The sequence below is a fragment of the Triticum urartu genome, chromosome 5 (genome assembly GCF_003073215.2).
Source record: "Triticum urartu cultivar G1812 chromosome 5, Tu2.1, whole genome shotgun sequence".
NCBI lineage: Eukaryota > Viridiplantae > Streptophyta > Magnoliopsida > Poales > Poaceae > Triticum > Triticum urartu.
The window spans coordinates 355,308,273-355,322,270 of NC_053026.1; the positions used below are offsets into that span (position 1 = coordinate 355,308,273).

The 13,998-nt window shown below is 44.6% G+C and overlaps 2 protein-coding genes across 2 annotated transcripts; one reads left to right on the forward strand and one right to left on the reverse strand.

Moving 5' to 3' along the window:
* The first annotated feature begins 3,872 nt into the window (after positions 1–3,872).
* Positions 3,873–9,685, forward strand: LOC125508983 (ferrochelatase-2, chloroplastic). Its single transcript, XM_048673805.1, has 9 exons — positions 3,873–4,115; positions 4,923–5,256; positions 5,837–5,980; positions 6,178–6,279; positions 6,634–6,737; positions 6,820–6,946; positions 7,965–8,117; positions 8,352–8,452; positions 8,993–9,685. The coding sequence occupies exons 1-9, from the start codon at positions 4,042–4,044 to the stop codon at positions 9,306–9,308; spliced, it is 1,455 nt and encodes a 484-aa protein (XP_048529762.1). The 5' UTR covers positions 3,873–4,041; the 3' UTR covers positions 9,309–9,685.
* A 1,778-nt stretch (positions 9,686–11,463) lies between these two features.
* On the reverse strand, positions 11,464–13,035 carry LOC125508984. The gene has a single exon (XM_048673806.1). It carries the CDS (start codon positions 13,021–13,023, stop codon positions 12,133–12,135), a length of 891 nt encoding a protein of 296 aa, XP_048529763.1. The 5' UTR covers positions 13,024–13,035; the 3' UTR covers positions 11,464–12,132.
* Between the last annotated feature and the right edge of the window lie 963 nt (positions 13,036–13,998).

Consider the following 13,998-nt stretch of genomic DNA (forward strand, 5'->3'; position numbering starts at 1 on the left):
TTGTGGTCGGCATCACTGGAACGAGAAAGAGGTCGGGCTAACACAAGGATGACAGACTCACCTTGAGCCCGACAACATATATCGTGTGGCAAAAGGAATGAAAGTATGATGTACAGGTTCGCCTAACCAGCTTCATAGTCTGCTTGGTGTTCGGCATGCCTTGCTAGGGGCCGCTACCAACCGTGCAGTTCGGAGGTGATCCGAACTGCAACTAAGCCGGGTTGAACCTAAGGGGTCGCGCGCTTAAGGGAAGGAACCTACGAGGTCGGATCCAGGGACACTGGTCGGATGTGACCTAAGCTGTATTCGGATTCTGGCTTAGTAGACTTATGGGATTTAGGGTTCGTGCGAGGCCCAAGTGTTGAGCCTGTGATGGACGCCTATATAAAGTGGGGGTGCGGCACACTCATGCGGCTGATCGCTTCGGCGCTGTCACTAGGGTTTGCATGTGTTGCGAACAGACACCTCCACTCGCCGTCGACTGTGTGATCGGACCTAGCAATCCGCCGCACGGTGTTCCTCCTGCACGCGCGGATACTATTAGAGGCGGTGCATTTGCGCCGCTCCAGTGAACCTGTACGTGGGAACCGATGACCGGCTGTTCGAGGGAGATCGGGCGAGGAGGAGACGAGTCACGCGGACGCGCTGCCCCAACTCTTCTTCCGCTGCGCAGCACTGCGCGTCTAGTGGTAACGAATTGTGATCCATCTCTCGTATCATGTTCTTGGTTGTTCTGCGCGTAGGAAAATTTTAATTTGCAGTCGACGCACCCTACCGTAGATCCCAACATCAGACGCCTATACCTGGATAGGAGTGCAGACAATATAGAGAAGTACAAGATGGCGAAGAAGGCCGCAAAGTGAGCTGTTGGTGAAGCAAGGGGTCGGGCATATGAGGACCTCTACCAATGGTTAGGCACGAAGGAAGGTGAAAGGGACATCTATAAGATGGCCAAGATCCTAGAGAGAAAGACGAGGGATATTGGCCAAGTCAATTGCATCAAGGATGGAGCAGGCCAACTCTTGGTGAAGGACGAGGAGATTAAGCATAGATGGCGGGAGTACTTCGACAAGTTGTTCAATGGGGAGAATGAGAGTTCTACCATTGAACTGGACGACTCCTTTGATGAGACCAGCATGCGTTTTGTGCGGCGAATCCAGGAGTCTGAGGTGAAGGAGGCTTTAAAAAGGATGAAAAGAGGCAAGGCGATGGGCCCTGATTGTATCCCCATTGAGGTGTGGAAAGGTCTCGGGGACATAGCGATAGTATGGCTAACCAAGCTTTTCAACCTCATTTTTCGGGCAAACAAGATGCCAGAAGAATGGAGATAGAGTATATTAGTACCAATCTTCAAGAACAAGGGGGGTGTTCAGAGTTGTACTAATTACCGTGGAATTAAGTCGATGAGCCATACAATGAAGCTATGGGAGAGAGTCATTGAGCACCGCTTAAGAAGAATTACAAGCGTGACCAGAAATCAGTTTGGTTTCATCCTGGGAGGTCGACCATGGAAGCCATTTTCTTGGTACGACAACTTATGGAGAGATATAGGGAGCAAAAAAAGGACTGCATATGGTGTTCATTGACTTGGAGAAGGCCTATGATAAGATACCGCGGAATGTCATGTGGTCGGCCTTGGAGAAACACAAAGTCCCAGCAAAGTACATTACCCTCATCAAGTACATGTACGATAATGTTGTGACAAGTGCTCGAACAAGTAATGTCGACACCGATGACTTCCCGATTAAGATAGGACTGCATCAGGGGTCAGCTTTGAGCCCTTATCTTTTTTGCATTGGTGATGGATGAGGTCACAAGGGATATACAAGGAGATATCCCATGGTGTATGCTCTTTGCGGATGATGTGGCGCTAGTTGACGATAGTCGGATGGGGGTAAATAGGAAGTTAGAGTTATGGAGACAAACCTTGGAATCGAAAGGGTTTAGGCTTAGTAGAACTAAAACTAAGTACATGATGTGCGGTTTCAGTACTACTAGGTGTGAGGAGGAGGAGGTTAGCCTTGATGGCCAGGTGGTACCTCGGAAGGACACCTTTCGGTATTTGGGGTCAATGTTGCAGGAGGATGGGGGTATTGATGAAGATGTGAATCATCGAATCAAAGCCGGATGGATGAAGTGGCGTCAAACTTCTGGCATTCTCTGTGACAAGAGAGTGCCACAAAAGGTAAAAGGCAAGTTCTACAGGACGGCGGTTCGACCCGCAATGTTGTATGGCGATGAGTGTTGGCCGACTAAAAGGCGACTTGTTCAACAGTTAGGTGTGGCGGAGATGCGTATGTTGAGATGGATGTGTGGCCACACGAGGAAGGGTCGAGTCCGGAATGATGATATACGAGATAGAGTTGGGGTAGCACCAATTGAAAAGAAGCTTGTCCAACATCGTCTGAGATGGTTTGGGCATATTCAGCGCGGGCCTCCAGAAGCTCCAGTGCACAGCGGATGGCTAAAGCGTGTGGAGAATGTCAAGAGAGGGCGGGGTAGACCAAATTTGACATGGGAGGAGTCCGTTAAGAGAGACCTGGAGGATTGGAGTATCACCAAATAGCTAGCTATGGACAGGGATGCGTGGAAGCTTGCTATCCATGTGCCAGAGTCATGAGTTGGTTACGAGATCTTATGGGTTTCACCTCTAACCTACCCCGACTTATTTGGGACTAAAGGCTTTGTTGTTGTTGTTGTAAAAAATTTCAATCTATTCATCAATCACGGCAGTACAAAGAACACAAAAGGTAATAAAAATTACAACCATATTAAGATGTCCCACGAGTGAACTCCCTACGTTGCCTCACCTTCTTGTCCATCTTACTAGGATCCATGAACATGATAGCATGGTCCTCAACCACCCTCTTTTCTCTTCATTCCACGGTTGCCATTGCAAGTTTTTGCTCCTCAATGTCAAGCATTTTTTTCTTCCAATTCCAATGCAAGTCTTTTCTCCTCAAACCCAAACCTTTTCTCCTATGCCGTCGTCACCTTTGCCTTCCACTTGTACTCATCCATGGCCTTCATCTCATAGAAACAAGCCATCCCCTCCTCCTTCCATTCGACTGTCAATGCCCTTTTCATCTCCACCATTGCAATAAACTCTTCCTTGTATGCACCAACACCACCATTCTACTTGACTTGCTTTACATATTTCCCTCCATTCCGAAAATACTGTTTTTCTTAAAAAAACAAAGAACAAAGAACAAAAAGGTCTTATACAATTAATAGTTAACCGATTATAATATTAGTACCATTCAAAGCATACACACACCCTACTCAAAAAACTTTGCGTCGTAACTATGGCTTAAGAGATGTACTCCTAATCTCATCGATTAATGACAATCCTTTTTTTAAGAAAATTAGTGAAGATGAACTGATAAAAATGACTTGCTAGCGCTGCTTTAGTACTTACTTATGTGGGCTCATATGATGTGTGCATACACTTTTTTTTATATTTCTGTGATTTGGTGTCAGTTGTTTCAGGTCTATTTGGGAGTTCAACGACAATGATTGCGGCTCCAGGGCGCTGGTCCTTAGGGGTACGTGCATGAAGACTTTCTGGCTGTCATCGACAAGGTCAAGCCGCCTCCGATAGGGGAACAACGACAGCAGCGCGTCGACGACTTATTCTGACGGTGGTAGTGGTAGTTCGGTGGTCTCGGAATCTTGATATTATTTTTTATTACGTTTGAGGTGCTTTGTACTTCCGGTGAACTTTGATAATAAATCTGGATCATTTTCCAAAAATAATTATTTGTTGCACAAAAAGCAAGTGAAACCTGCTCCAAGATTAGCGCGCGGCGGGATCCGGTGCGCCCAGTTCCGTGTGGGCCCTACAGCCTCCGTGGAAGAACGTGAGCGAAGGAATGGGCGAGGGAGAGGGTAGTTGCCGATTCGCTGCCGTATTTGACCCAGACTGAGAAGCGAAGAAACTTTGATTCCAGAAAGGGAGAGGAGAGAGGGGAAGAAGACGCCAGAGTCGCAACCCGCCGCAGATCTCCTCCGTCCTCCGCGCCCAGCCCCGCTCTGTCCTCCATGGAGTGCGTCCGCTCCGGAGCTCTTGATCTGGGGCGCTCCGGGAATTTCTTGGGGAAGAGCGGCTCCACGACGTGAGTGCCCTTCGCTTCTCGCCGTTCATTCGTTCGTTTGTTTTGTTCTTTTTAATCGCTGATCGCCGATCTGGATGGCGGGGGTGGTGCCGCCGGCGCGAAGTAGATTTCGGTCGGGGGTTTCGGTTTTTGTTATGGCGCTGTCGCGGTCACTAGAATTTTGTGATGGTTCAGTTGTGATCTGGCACAAAAATTGGATTAGTTCTGCAGTGCGACCGTAGAGTAACACAATATAAAAAAAAACATGTGTGCACTTGCTACAATGTTCTGTTTCCGGAGTGAGGATCTTGTGGCGAATCCTGGAATCAGTTAATTGTTTGGAGCTCCTGAAACCCGTAATGGATGCAGTTTTTCATTTCTGAACATCCGTGGAGCAGCACACATTTCGACATATGCTGGAGTAAAATTAATGTTTAGTACCAAAATCAAAATGTCTTGTTAGAGGTGACGGAACGTAGAGACAGGTGCCTGGAGTCCTAATGGTCTGTAAAAAAGTTAATTAAATTCTGAAAGTATGCACTGTCCTGTCGAATGTGCAGAACACATAATTTCATGAGTTTAGGAGACATGATTGCTGAGGTATATTTGATCAATTGGTGATTGATATTGCTTAAAGAAACCTGCTGTCAGTAGATAGTTTGTAGTGAATTTGCGATAAATTTAGCATAATGTTGATAGATTGATCTAGCTTCTGATTGCATTTTGAGATGTGCTAAAGTTTACACTCACATGACATTTCCCCTGGAGAAATACAGTGTAACCTTTGTTTTTGTTATGTTATTTGGTTGACTGTGCTACCATTGACAGGTCATGTGGTAAAGTCAGATGTTCTACAAACCTTGCTGGTTCTACCAAATGCGAGCAAAACTTGCATGGGAAGGTTAAACCCTTGCTGTTGTCAGCAAGTGGAAAAGCAAGGGGAACCTCTGGTTTGGTTCACAGAAGTGCAGTACTTAAACATCAGCACCATCTTTCTGTGAGATCCACCTCTACCGATGTATGTACTACTTTTGATGAAGATGTCAAAGGTGTATCTTCACATGCTGTTGAGGAAAAGATTGGAGTGCTGTTACTAAATCTTGGTGGTCCAGAGACCCTCAATGATGTTCAACCATTTTTGTTCAATCTCTTTGCTGATCCAGTAAGTGATCATACCACACGCTATAGTTTTAATTTCCAATGCAACTTCACATGTTCCTTGCTAATTATGTGTAACCAATGATTATTTCTCTTCTTAGTTAGGTTTACCCCCTCAGAGGATTTGTTTCACTGGTAGAGATTAACTTCTGTAGATACATGGGATTTTTTCTTAGGAGGGATCATGCCCTCCCTATAAAAGATTATTTCATTATTTGGATACGGATGGACTAGAACTGTCCACTTCGAATTGAAACAGGTTTAAGTTCAAAATCTCTGTCCCATCTGAAGAGATTGAGTAGACCATGATATATTTGAAGAAGCCATAAAAGGGAGAGCCATGCATCATTTTGGATGAGATAGTAGAGAATTAAGTCTCTAGAGTATAAAACTCATCATCCTAGTCTATGGCCTCTTGTTCATCACAAGTCATGTTATCTCTGGCTGTCCTTTGCATGGTAGTTATCCCAATGTGAACCACATAGCCCTATCTGTTTCTTAATTATCTTGTGTAGTTGTGTTATTGTTTGATTTCAGTACTTTCAACTGGGTAATTCAGTTTTGACTTTATAATTGTTACCCAGGATATCATCCGACTCCCTAGGCTGTTCAGGTTTCTTCAAAGACCACTGGCCAAACTTATTTCTACTTTTAGAGCTCCTAAGAGTAAAGAGGGGTATGCCTCAATTGGTGGTGGATCACCTCTGCGGAAAATTACCGACGAGCAGGTAAAAGTTCATCAGTCTAACCACACTCTGTTTTTTTTTTCTGTGTGTTTAACAGCCATATAGTTGTGATTTAGCAGCTTTTCCACAAACTCGTTAAACTCTGTAACTTTCACCATAGTTGCATATATCATATTCAGTATTACTTGTTTTAATAAAATAGATTTATCACATTCTTAGCTGAATTACTTTATCTGCAGGCAAATGCTTTGAAGGTTGCACTAAAAAGTAAGAACTTGGAAGCAGATATATATGTTGGAATGCGTTATTGGTACCCATTCACCGAAGAAGCCATCGATCAGGTAAGACCTCCTCCCTAATCGAATTTAAAGGCCTTTAATCCTTTTGTTCTTCCTGTAAGTGGCAACAATAGTTTCTTGGTCTTTTTGTTTAATTATTATGCTTCCGTGGTAATTAATTCATATACTTGTTCTAGATTGATATCTCATTGTCACCGTCCATCTTATTTTCATTTTTATATGATTGTCTTTTACTTTTTGTTGAATTTAACTATGTAACTTTTTGCACGTTCTTGACTATCTTGCAACATGTATTACATTTTTAGGGACAAGAATTTTGTACTATGGTTTTATCTAAGTGATTTCCATATTTTTAACTGATGATTACTGTTTTTCTACTATTTTGATTGATGATAGATTAAGAAGGATAAAATTACGAAGCTTGTGGTTCTTCCACTATACCCTCAATACTCCATATCAACAAGCGGGTCTAGTATCCGCGTTCTCCAAAACATTGTCAAGTAGGCAATTACCTTCTCTAATGAAACCTCATTTTTCAGACTATGTAGAACCTGAAAATCTGATATGGCGGCATTCGTGCAGGGAAGATCAATACTTTGCTGGCTTGCCAATTTCCATTATTGAATCTTGGTACCAGCGCGAGGGCTATGTGAAATCAATGGCTGACTTAATTGAGAAGGAACTATCAGTTTTTACGAATCCTGAAGAGGTTTGCACATCCCTTGTTTTGCTTCTGGGTTTCTTAAAAAATTCACGTATTGTTAGTCGTTGTTGATCTGTAGGATTAGTTGCAAACTTGCAGCATAGCCATTCGGTGTGTTGTACGTTCTTTCATATAGAAATTTCCTTGGGCCTGTGCTTTAGAATTTTTACAGGCCCCTGCCTCTGGAGTCTGGACAGTAAGTAGTAATTAAATCATTAGATGTATTTGTATTTATAGTCTCAGCATAACCATTACCCCATCATTTGAGAGAATAGCATGCTGCATTACTTGCCAGCAGGGGCGAAGCCACATTGAGGTCAATGGGGGCCACTCAAATTTTGATATTCCAATAAGATCTGTTTATATTTTTAGGAAAGATGCGTCAGTTTTTGAACTTTTAGAGAAAGTGCCCCCACTCGAGTAATTTGCCCCCGCTCAAAATACTTGAGTGTCCGGCCCTACTTGCCAGTACTTCTAACTGAATTGGGTGGAAATGGTACTTCAACTACTTCTAACTGAATTGGGTAGAAATGAGGAATATAACTATGAGTTTGTACTACAGAATGCAGATTGACTCAGTCACTAGCTTAGCATCCACTTATTTTTGCGAATACTGAAGTATGCTAGGCACTTGAAAAATGACCTGCAAAGAGAAATATGCAGCTAATTTAGAGCAGTATTCTGATGAAGTAATCGTCAAAACAATACTGTGATCTCACTGTAACATTCTTAGCAGATGTTGTACACTACAATATTTCTGGTTATTTGGATAGATTTAAGCGGTGATACCTACAAAAGTTATTCTTCTGGTTGAGCACAGGATAGCTATGTCAGTAGATTGTTAGTAAAAGACCTGTAATATTTAATGCTTTATAACTTCTATGGACTTTTGAGTGTGAATAATGTTATAAGTTGAAGAGTATTTTGAAATCTGAGATGAAATGTATTTTGCAAGTGCAATTTTGTTGAATAAATAACGAATAGAAGGTAATATCATTCTGACGTTATGTTTCATAATTCGCAGGTTATGATATTCTTCAGTGCACATGGAGTACCACTTACCTATGTTAAGGATGCTGGAGATCCATACAGAGATCAGATGGAAGACTGCATTGCTTTGATCATGGAGGAGTTGAAATCCAGAGGAACCTTGAATGACCATACTCTGGCTTACCAGGTAAGGAGAAAATGATGAATAAATACTTATCTTGTAATCACTGTTAAGGGTTATGAAAGCATTTTTTTAGCTAATTTCAAGGATATAAATGTTATACTTATGTACTTAGAAGCTAGAAACCAAATTTTGACCATAATACCCTACAAATCTACATGGTGGAAGACATCACACAGTTTTTACTTATCCTTTTTCTTTACCGAATGCTCCCACATTAACCTTTCTGTGCAATGGCAGAGTCGCGTGGGACCAGTTCAATGGCTTAAGCCATATACTGATGAAGTTTTAGTTGAACTTGGTCAAAAGGGTGTAAAGAGTCTCCTGGCTGTCCCAGTAAGGTAATCATCAACTTTACCATTTATACTCTACCAGTTCAGTATTTTTAGGACAACAATAAGGGTGTTTGATGCAGCTTTATCTGTTTTTTTTGGTTTTGTGGACTTCTGTTCACACTGATCAACGGAACCAATTTCAAGTGCATCTACTACTCTTTCTGTAGCAATATTTCCAACTATTATAATATCATCATCACTTTATCAGGCCAGCTCTAATTTATCTTAATTTAGCATTTTGTGTGCTTATGTGAATTCTACCTGAACTTCCCATCATGTACCTGTTTGCAACTTGCTTATTGTGGTGTTGTTTGTGTTTATTGCGTTGGTGTCATTTGCCGTATCTGTCAATATTAATATGTCAGTGGCCATTCTCGCACCACAATTTTGGTTTCATATATGTTTATCTGAGTTGAAGCTACATCTTCAAGTCATGCACAGTCCAAAGTACATCATTGTCTTGCAGTTACCATGACTTTTGTTTTTTTTAACTCCACGCGACCCTCTTTCGACTACGCTTACATCATTTGCTAAAATCAAATCCAGCTTCGTTAGCGAGCATATTGAGACACTGGAGGAAATCGACATGGAGTACAGGGAGTTGGCTCTAGAGTCGGGCATTGAGAACTGGGGCAGGGTTCCAGCTCTTGGATGCACTTCATCCTTCATCTCGGATCTTGCTGATGCTGTAGTCGAAGCCCTTCCATCTGCCTCTGCGATGACGACCAGAAAGGTCAAGGATACTGACTCTGACATGGATATGATGCATTACCTGACCAAGATGTTCTTCGGCTCGGTCCTGGCCTTCTTCCTGCTGTTATCACCGAGGCTAGTTTCCGCTTTCCGGAATACTCTTCATTGAGCTGCTTATTTTTATCGATGCTCCGTGGTTAACCATTTTGGCGATTGTAACTAGAAACCGTATACTCCCTCCGTCCGGAAATACTTGTCATCAAAATGAATAAAAGGGGATGTATCTAGATGTGTTTTAGTTCTAGATACATCCCCTCTTGTCCATTTTGATGACAAGTATTTTCGGACGGAGGGAGTACAAGATAATATCTGGGCGAGAAAGAAAGGAAGAGTTTGTTTCACTTATGTCTTGCCCATAACATATCGACATGCCCGTTGTATGAAGGAGTCATGTACCACCAGCATGTATAATGGCAGATGCTTATATACTGGCGCTTAAAAGGGTACATGGTCACATCGTTTACCATGTACGTTAGTTTTGTTTAATCTTTTGCGAACCTCTCTTTGGGTTCTTATAAATAATTATATTCCCCGTTAATTAGTGCTAGTTTATATGCAAGGTCTTTTGTTGAGCACCAATCTGTAATCAAAGATTTATTATATTCTAACTAAAACCATGACACTTATGGATCCAAGGGAGTATAAAACAAGGACATTGGCTAGCGTTCTGACAGTCTGACGTTTGCTTTTTTCTAGAACCGTCATCAAGGCATTTTATTCATTTTGGCCGATATTGTGAAACGTCAATCTGACGTTCGCTGGAAATAAAATCCGCAGCTGGATTGATTCTTGATCGCAAAGAAAAGAAACGTAGTTCACGTCAGATGGAAGCCAGCATTTGGTATCTGTATATGTACACGCACTGATCATTGTCAAGCGCGCCCGGACAAATTTAGCCGACACGCCGTGCAAAAAATTAATTGAAAGCATAACGATCCATGCGTATTTCTAACCAGGTTAACCTCCTTTTCATTAGTACTTCCTTTGTAAACTAATATAAGATTGTAAACTAATATAAGAGTTTAGATCACTATTTTAGTATTCTAAATGCTCTTATATTAGGTACGTATATAATTGCTCAACGGGAAATGTGAATGACAATTTCATTACAGGGACAGCCGTAAGCATCACTTGCTAGCACATACACAGCCTTTCTCTAGAATTAGTTGGTGAAACAGAAAGAGAAAATCCAACACTACATCACAGTCACCCCATATCATGGCTTCATCAACCACATCTATCTATCAGCTGGACGGCAGCCAATCACAACGCCTAACAAAGATATCAGGTGATCACTTGAACAGGAAGATCTTGTTTACTGCAAGAGGGGTTGCTGATTCGACATGTATGTTCCATGCTAACTAAGGCAGCCGATGATTACACAAAATGAAAGATATATAAGGAAAACATATTCTTTTTGCAGCAGGTCTCCCTCTTCATATTTTCACAAGTGCCAAGAGAATTTTTGAGCAACCTTAAAATGACAGTTAGATCTAGCGATAACAAGCCATGCCAAACGGTTAAAACAAGAGCAATCTTTGGTTGCTTGGTGAAGGAAAAAAATTCAAGGAGCCTGAGAATGTAAGACATAATTCAAATGAAAAGCTAATATGAACTGAGAAAAGCATAGCTGCACTATGATGCCCTTTTTCACATTCTTGACAATTAGACTGCAGTTTCTTAACCCCCCCCCCCCCCCGCCCCCCCCCAAAAAAAACTTCTAACTAATAATAACAGTCTAAACATGGTTATGTGCATCACCATTCAGCGCACACTTTTCTGACTAGAGCAGCGGAATGTTCCATAGAAGCATTAAAAAGCATATATACGAAAAGTTACTCAAATGCTCTGCCCAAATTCAGGCCAATTTTTTTTCACTCATATCTGATTTTTTTTTACAACATGACTCGTTACTCGGTACATTGAGGACTTGCTTAACTCGAAGGTTCACCCACACGGACTCTAGAAAGGAAATATGTGTTTTGCTTCGGGATTTTGCAGTTGAGATCCCGCATTCCCCTTCGAGCACCCAGAGTTGAAACTGGAGTCACCTTCTTCACGCTAGGCAAAGCAGCAGTGACAGGTAGTGGTGTAGAGCCGAAGGAACACCAAGCAAACATGGTATTGTGAAAACAGAGATGAATCCATTGGATCTGTGCCTCAGTACACACTTTTCCAACTAGAGCAGCAGGATGTTTTAAGGAGCCACAAAAGCATACAAGAATAAATAGATACGAAAAGATTACTCAAATGCTCTGCACAAATTTAGGCCAACAATTTGTTATTCATATCTGAAATCGATTACAGTGCGAATTGATAGTCGGTACATTGAGGACTTGCTTAGCTCAAAGCTTCACCCACACATACACACAAGAGTTCACTAACCAATGTTACTCGTCGGAAACTGCAACTTTAACTCACCAAGATGCCAGTGCCTAAGAATCCAATTCAGGCAAGATTAAGTTTACAGGAGAGTCAACATAGTCTCCAAACCCTAGGCAGCTCACAAGATTACTGTGTGTATCGACAAGTTCAATTCTACTCCTTTTTTCCTGCTACAAGCCGGGTAGCAAACGGGCGTTTTGCATTTTGCAGCGAGTGCGTTTTACGCTCTGTCTCGTGCCGGAATTGCAGTACATGAGTTTCCAATTTTTTTTGGCTCATCTGCTTTACTTTGATCTATTGAACATGCCCTTTATTTACTTAAACCCTTAACTTAGGACCAGGTGTGGATGTAGTGTAACTATGCCGTACACATCTTAACAAGGTTTTTGCTGCCTAGGCTAGATGGAGACTCTGCTGACACTCTTGTAAAATTACTAATGACTGAAAGGGATTCAAAGAACACTAGAAATCTTGGTGGTTAAGTGCAGAACCTAGAGATGCAAAGATCAAATGAAACTCATGTGTGAATGGTTTAGGAAGGTAAAAGACTAGCAAGGGCGTAATACCACTGGACGCACCCAAGGAATTGGTTGCTTCCTTGGTGCTGCAGCGGTGACACGGTTTTGCTTGGGAATCTTGCAGCTGAGCTCCCCCATCCCCCTTCTTGCGCGCAGAGTTGAAGCTGGAGTCGCCTTCTTCACACTGGGCGCAGCAGCAATGACAGGCAATGGCGTAGAGCCGACGAAGGAGCGGGCCTTGGAAGCGACGGGACGAGTGACCTTCTTCACGGGCGCAACAGCAGTGGCAGGCAGGCAGAGTGGAGCCTTGGAAGCCGGGCGCTTGCGGTGGTGGCAAGCAGACTCCTCGTCTTCAGCCATCTGGCGTCCATGGGCACGGATCGCGCACCGGACATCCACGGGGTCAGCACCAGCAGCAGCCAAGGTGGTGGCAGGCCCAGGGCGCGCGGCGGAGGCAATATCAGAGGCATTGAAGGAGCCGGGCATCGCCGGTTCTCCTTGGTTGACACCCTTGAGGTGGTGAACAAGCGGGCACCAGGCACGGACGGGATCAGCACGGGCCGCCTTGGCAGGAGCAGCGACATGAGATGCGGCTGTGGCGGCGTGGCGATGGGGACGCCCTCCATGGTCGACGCCGTAGCGGCGGAGTTCTTGGGCGGCCGCAGCGGCCTCCTTGACGAGGCCGTCTTCCTCGAGACGGCGCTGGAAGTCAGCGTCCCAGCGGGCGAGGGACTCCCGGGACTCACCGGTGGCCTTGGCCAGGCTGTGCTTGGTCCAGTACTGAAGCACCCTCTCGAGGACGCGCGAGGGCACCCGCATCTCCAGCGGGAGGGCTTGGGCGGCGGTCGGGCGATAGTCCCACGCCGGAGCGACGAGCACCTTGCCGTCGGAGCTACGGAGCTGGAGCACCTTCGCCGCCATCGATGGCGTGTCTTGGATTGGATCTGGGGATCGGTGAGGGAGGCGAACGAATCGAGTTGGAGCCGCTGCCCCGACCGCAAGCGCTTTTATTCATCGGCGAGCTCCTGGTTCTTGGCGGACTCGGATTACCAGCTGTCGCCGGCTAAACTGGAAATGAACTCGAACTCGAATTCACAGGGCTGCCACCGCGCGGGGCCGTGTACCAGCCGAGCGGGGCAGGCGATGCCACCGCGCTGGTCCGACCGGCGTACGGGTTGGCCGGCGGCATCCGCGTCTCGGCGTGCGGTCACGGCCATTCCATCAGCGGGCAGGCGCAGCAGGTACCCGAGCTCCGCGTCGCTAGCCATGGAGATCTTCAGGTGGCGGGCTCGTTGATTTCCCAGAGATCCCTGAACCGCAGCTCCCACCGGCGCGAGGAAGGCGGCTGCATCCCTCCCGTCCGCTGTCGCGCCCCGCGCCGCCTCCTCCACAAGGCCGTGAGCCGGCGCGGCTCTGTTCCTCTGTTCTAGTAGCTTCTTCCTCTGTTCCTTTTCTTGGCTCCGGCCTCTCGGGCTCTGCTGCTGCCGAGGGCATTTTTTACAAGTGCTTGGGAAATTATCCCAACTTACAGAACTACTGCCCTCTCTGTCTCAAAATAAGTGTCTCGACTTTGTACTAACTTCAGTACAAAGTTGTACTAGGGTCGAGACACTTATTTTGAGAGACATTTATTTTGGAACGAAGGGAGTATAAGAATTACTAATAAAAATATCACACTCGTAATAGGAGTAAGGCTGGTCAAAATGGGAAGTATTAGTGCCGAATTTCGCCGGTTCGGCTCATTTTTTGGCCCGACGATCCCAGGCCGAACCTAGCGCACTAGAGGGCGCTTGGCGGCTCCGGTGGAAGGAAAAACGGCGCATGGGTCACCGCTGTCAGGCGAAAAAGGATTTTGCCACGTCCAGATTCACTCCCGCGCACGCTACTCCTTTCCTC

Bases quoted from the DNA above. Each gene is read 5' to 3' on its own strand.
- LOC125508983 (XM_048673805.1), top strand. From the start codon at position 4,042: ATGGAGTGCGTCCGCTCCGGAGCTCTTGATCTGGGGCGCTCCGGGAAT. The intron at 6,738-6,819 runs GTAGGCAATTAC...GCATTCGTGCAG, and splicing joins GTTCTCCAAAACATTGTCAA to GGAAGATCAATACTTTGCTG. The intron at 8,453-8,992 runs GTAATCATCAAC...AATCAAATCCAG, and splicing joins CTCCTGGCTGTCCCAGTAAG to CTTCGTTAGCGAGCATATTG.
- LOC125508984 (XM_048673806.1), bottom strand. From the start codon at position 13,023: ATGGCGGCGAAGGTGCTCCAGCTCCGTAGCTCCGACGGCAAGGTGCTC.